Here is a 6,000-nt window from a genome sequence, read left to right as displayed (position 1 = left end):
TCCCAGCCCTGAACGTTCAACTGTCTATGGGAACGTTTCCCAAACTCGGTCCTGGGGACTCTAAGGGGTACACGTTTTGGTTTATGCCCTAGCACCACACAGCTGATTAAAATAATCAAAGCTTGATGATGAGTTCATTATTTGAATCAGCTGTGTAGTGCTAAGGCAAAAACCAAAACGTGTACCCCTTAGAGTCACAAGGACTGAGTTTGGGAAACGCTGGTCTATGGGCCCTTGGTCATGAGCTTGTAGACATGAAAAAACATTGGCATCTCATGGCTATACATTCTAAATTTAGCTCATGCAAAGGACCCAAATTTGATGTAAAAACCCCTCCAATACACACTGTATTTACCTCAATTCAGCCACAGGTTGTTTGAAATAACTTTATGACTTTGCAAAGACACTTTATGACACTAAAACCCAAACACTACATAAAGGGTATCATTTTCCACAGTTTCAGACATGCCAAATTGCAAATTTTGTGATTGGTTAAGAGAGGAGTCACCTGCACAGGTGAAATGGATTGGCAATCAAGACAATTGTGAACAATAAAAATATCAATCTTTATTTATTTGACATAGCATATCAAAGATAAACCATACTCTCATCATACTATAACAAATTACACAATAACTATACAACAGTAAACATTGTATTACCTTTTGTAATTGTTTAGGTTACGTAAGCTACATTGCTGAATGAATAGTACTCTTGGTTTTGACCTCTGTCCATGAGTTTTTGGCAGAGTGAAGAATTGTGTTTGGCTGAATGGCACATTTATGACTTTGGAATAAATGTTTAGTAGGGAAGATAAGGGTGTTAAACATGGACTACACCAGGAATGTAACTGTCTGGTACTAAATATTATTACAAGCGGTGTATGTAGGCTACATATTCAACCTACCTGTAGGCCTATTCTGTATCATGTCCAAAAAGACAATGTACATCTAGATTCATAGAATTCTCTATAAATACACGGGAGACAATGCATGATTGCAAGAGAAATACAACCAAAGTGGATCTCTGTAGATTTTCCATCCTCTCGGAGAACAACGGGAGTGTGTAGGTCGACTGGTAGGCTATATGAATATCAAACTCAATTATAAAGTGAATACATAACAAGCATAAATATCTATTTATAAATCAAATTCTATATATTTTCGCTTCTCTTTAAAACAGAAAGGACATTTATTTGGTTTAGAGAAAGTTCGGAGAGCATAGGGATGTCTGTTCCCTGCATCCAGACAACAATACAATAATATTATAAAACAACAGTAAATGTAAAATGCACTGTATGAATGAACATGATACGTTTAACAAGATACGACATTGGCATAGAAGGGATGGTTTGGTAAGAGGTCTGAAACATATGAAAATGCAATGGAAAAAGACAAAAGGGATTTCAAAGCTGCTCCACACTGCATTGCTGCTTTTCGGGGCAGTGCAGATGTGTCCAAAAATATACAAAGAACCTAAACCCTACCTCCTAATATCTCCAATATCTAGACAACACAACCCAAACGTAGAACAGGTCATTCCAACCAGTTATTTATAGTTGAGCTAATTGATGTGCTATACTTTCAATAGCTGGTCTGTACACATCTGTATGCTATAATACTGTGGCATCCCATCTCCCTAGGGGACATCTTGTACTGTTTACCCAACAGCTCTGACCTTGGCAGTTGATCATGTATGAATCATTATATACTTGATATTGGAATCCTCTTTGGAGTGTGTACAGTCCATGTCAGACAGTTAGGATGGATGTGTGTGTGTCACGTGGTGTGTTTGCATGTGGTGTGTCACAGTTGCCAGCCATTAAAGATATATATGTGTGTGTGTGTGTCTGTGTGTGTATTTGTCTGCAGATGGTCAGACATCTACATCTCATGGGTCAGGACTTGGTGCTGTGCTGCCACCCCGTTGGCCTGCTGTGGGTTGACCAGTGTGTTGGGTGGCTGGGTGTTGGGCTGGGCGTTGGTCTCGTTTAGCCTGCGGACACGGTACACCTCGTAGTGGATGCTACTGGTGATGTCCTTGATGTTCTGCATGTGGGTCCTTACAGAGAGGAAACACAGATGAAGATTTAGTGAGAGAAACATCGACATTACCCAGAGAAACATCAAGCGTCATCAAAAACACTGGTCAAACACAGTCAGTATCACCATCACTTAAAACACAGTTAATATTCACCTGATGAGAAGGTCTCGCAGGTAGGCAAACTCACAGTGGGCAATGTTCTCAACTGCAAAAAAGAGAGTAAAGAAAATGAAATTGCTTTCTATGGGATAAACAGCAAGTGTTTTCTGTTTACAGTTACTCAAATAATATACAATAGCCACGTAGCATATATTTTCTGTATCAGGGTGTGCATATCAAGTTAAATGCCATGTGCTATTCTACACTCTGCCACAAGATGGGAGTGTTGCGCCAAAGACAGGTCAAGGACGCCCATTTATCTTGACATCTGCAGCAATTATCTTAAATAAAGGTTACACCTTCCACTACAAGTAATTTAATCCATCTCAGCTCCCTCAGCAAGTCAGATTATTTAACAAACTCTCCATGACAATTTGCTGGAGTCTAGAAAGGGTCCAACACATGTTTGAATGATCGATTATGTCAAGTCCACAAAATGAAAAAGGAGTGTTATTTATGTGAAATTGCAGCACAGGAAATTAAATTCCATTTCATCCCTCTTAGGGAGGGGCGGGGGAGAAGAGGGTGCTGCTGTGTGACCACCACAGTCTGTGGGTGTACTGATTCATGTGGTGGTGGGTCTCCCTTAACCAGGCTGGTTTTTAAATATTTCTCTGGCTAACACTTTCCTCCACCTATTACAAACAGGGGATTAACGCAAGAACACACAGAGACAGACACGTTGTATATGTAGCTGTATAGGTACCAGCCCTCTAGATAAGTATGACTTATGGAATGAGGAGGGGGAGAAAGAATTTGATAATGAGGTTGATAATGAGAAAGAGAATGACATTGGGGCAGTGGTAGAGGAAAAAGAGAACGTAAGAGACGACAGAAAGAAAGAGGAGAGAGAGAGAAAAAGCGAGAACGAGTAAGACAATCAGCGAGAGAGAGAAAGAAAAGAGGAGGAGAGAGAGAAGGAGAACGAGGAGAAAGAGGTCCTAGCTATGAGAACCCTGGGCCCACAGGACTCCCTCCTCTTGTGGCCTAATTTATGATAGCAGTGCAGACAGGTCCTTCAGCTCCCTCCCTTCCCCTCCCCTCCCCTCCCTTCCCCTCCCCTCCCCTCCGCACACAGACTGCCTGGCTGGCTCGAATCAATGTTCCCTCAGCCAGGGGACAACCACATTTCTCACTCTTATCACACCCTTGCTCCGACAAACACACGTTTGTCTTAGAGTTAAATTACAGTCATTGGGTGTTTTAAGAACACATTGACAGTTCCAGAACAGGACCTAAGTACTAGAACTCTAGAAAGCTATGTATGCTAAGTTCTGGTTGGTTGTTCCTTTGAACAGACCTAACAGCAAGAGGTCCAGATTAAGATATCTGTTCTACAGCCATCTGTCGACAAGTGTGGAGTGATGAGAGGCGCATTCACCAAGAGCCAAGAGGGGCCCTGGAGGGGCCAGGTGCAATCTGGGAAGAAGACAGTCGGCCCTCCAGTAAAAAGGAGCTGTGACATTCCTCTCTTCCACCCCCCCCCTCTCTCTCTAGACCTCCTCCGGTCTATCTTCCACACATCACCTTTCCCCCCACTGTGTTATGGATGCAGACGGCTCAGTAAATCCTCCATGGGTCTGTGACTTAGAAATGTCTTTAGTCACAGACCAGAGAAACGTGGATATGAGAAACACTCGCTCATAGTCACACAAGACTGCAACATCAGTTGGCTGGGATTTAAACATGTACTGGCAGCAGTAACGTGCATGGTTTCGCCAACATCTGCTTCAACCCATTTTACATGACTAGTTTGACAGGGAGAGTAATGGTTGTGTGTGTTAAATTACCTTCTATGGTTCCCCACTTAGTTTTTCTGCCCAGAAGCCTCTTTCCATTGACCTGGTACTCCTGGTTGCTCCCCACCACAGCAAATGGGATCATCTCCTGAACACACACACACAGTTTAAGACCAACAATTGCTTTGTAATGAGAGATTCTGCATGCCTATACACACATTGTATACCCACCCTGATCTTATCATTGATCATCCTGTCATCAGCATCCTCGTCAAACTCTTTCTGAGGGTAGACGTCGATCCCGTTGGCTCGCAGCTCTTCCCTGATCTGCACGCACACACAGAAACACATCGGAATCTAACACCAGGTTTGCACGGTTTCATCAATGTACTGTAGAACAGCAGTCAGGGCTAAACAATGGCCGTTTCCACCTCATGTCATCTACCAAGTCATCTAGTCCTGGAGGTGGAGGAGTGTGTGTCCTGCTCAGTACAACAACAACACACACCAAAGCCTTTCACTCACCAGAGGAAAGACCAGTGAAGGGAGGCTGAGACTTGTATCACATCAGAATCCATCAAAAGTAAGCAAGCAAGCCTACTCATTCTTATAACTTAACTTTCACTGGCTAACCTCCAACAATAACAACATAAATGATTCTTGCAGATAGCCAGATTGTTAGACCAGTATGAGGTCACCGTGACTGAAAATATAACAGAATAGGAAAGGACTGACTACAATTCCAGAGTAGCTCACTCCGAGTCACCGTAAACACTGCTACGGCTGGTGTTGACGTTAAATGGTCATTTAATGTTCCCTGACATTGAGAGTTAATGTGGAGGTTAACCACTCCTACACAAATATACAGCCAGACACTCAGGTTTACAAAATGTCCGCCTTTCTTCTATGTCTTTATAATGACTGCAACACAGACAAGAGACAGAGTGAGAATGACAGGCTTCTTCTGCCAGTGTAACGGATGTGAAATGGCTAGCTAGTTAGCGGTGCGCGCTAGTGGCGTTTCAATCGGTGACGTCACTTGCTCCGAGACCTTGAAGTAGTAGTTCCCCGCGGCTTTTGTGGAGCGATGGGTAACGATGCTTCGTGGGTGACTGTTGTTGATGTGTGCAGAGGGTCCCTGGTTCACACCCGGGTATGGGCGAGGGGACGGTCTAAAGTTATACTGTCACACCAGCAGTGATGGCCTTTAAATTAATGACCGTTCCGATCACATTTACTACTTTTTTCCCACTTGGTCGATGACGAACAGGTTTTCTAAATTTCTCGGTTTATACTTCTTGGAAAGTTTAAACTTGTAACTTCCTCAGCCTTGTGCCTATATCATAAGCCTACAACAGTCGAGGGAACGTGACCAGAGCACACACACAAACGCCCGCAACGAACTGTGGACACAGAGGGTAAAACAATAAAAAGCTCTCGTTCCCTTTGCATGCATGTCAACTGCTGCAGGGAACAGAGAACAAGAAAGAAACGTTTAAAAAAACATTAAGATCACAATCCCAGGGTCGTACATTGCCCAGCCCATGCAGCCAACCAAAACAAGCTGGTTACAAGCCCCAGAGCTTCCATCTCGCCCGCCCTTGTTCTCATTGGCCGTTGTCGGGGAAAACGGTAGCCAAGTTGCCCAGCGTGTTTCCTCCTCCAGAATGAATAAAGATCTGTCGCAGGACGCCAGAGAGGGGGAGACTAGCGACCCTTGAAGTGTGTGTGCGCGCGCAGGCATGTTATTTTGTTCTCCCAGGCTGATCACTGGCCAACAAACACACACTGGAACAGAAGGGGGTGCAGAGGCCTTTTTAAACTATGCCAAGCAGGTCGTATAGGCCAGTGTAACCTGGTATGGTGCAACTTTCAAGAGACCGCAGGAAGCGAAAGCAGCAACGGAGAATTCCATCGAATTCTAAATCAGTAGAGATGACCTCTATACCATAGACATGAGTCATCAACAGAAAGGGCTGTGCTTTCTTTCATGGAGGAGTGGCTACTAGACAGCCTCTGCTGAGCAGCTACTGGACAGCCTCTGCCGAGTGTTGCATAA

At 43.9% G+C, this 6,000-nt stretch overlaps 1 protein-coding gene across 5 annotated transcripts in view; it reads right to left on the bottom strand.

The window, feature by feature from the left end:
* Window positions 1–542: 542 nt before the first annotated feature.
* The window catches only part of LOC135537560 (septin-9-like), a 68,384-nt gene continuing 62,926 nt past the window's right edge, over window positions 543–6,000 (bottom strand). For all 5 annotated transcript variants that reach the window (XM_064963695.1, XM_064963701.1, XM_064963706.1 and 2 more), the window contains 4 exons: window positions 4,173–4,268; window positions 3,993–4,089; window positions 2,197–2,248; window positions 543–2,061 (listed from right to left, as the gene is read on the bottom strand). In XM_064963695.1, the coding sequence (XP_064819767.1) occupies window positions 1,884–2,061; window positions 2,197–2,248; window positions 3,993–4,089; window positions 4,173–4,268 (423 nt within the window). In that variant the 3' untranslated portion in view covers window positions 543–1,883. The remainder of the gene's footprint in view (window positions 2,062–2,196; window positions 2,249–3,992; window positions 4,090–4,172; window positions 4,269–6,000) is intronic.

This window comes from Oncorhynchus masou, chromosome 5 (genome assembly GCF_036934945.1).
Source record: "Oncorhynchus masou masou isolate Uvic2021 chromosome 5, UVic_Omas_1.1, whole genome shotgun sequence".
Taxonomy (NCBI): domain Eukaryota; kingdom Metazoa; phylum Chordata; class Actinopteri; order Salmoniformes; family Salmonidae; genus Oncorhynchus; species Oncorhynchus masou.
Note: the sequence above shows the minus strand (reverse complement) of the source record. Positions and strands in the feature narration are given on the sequence as shown.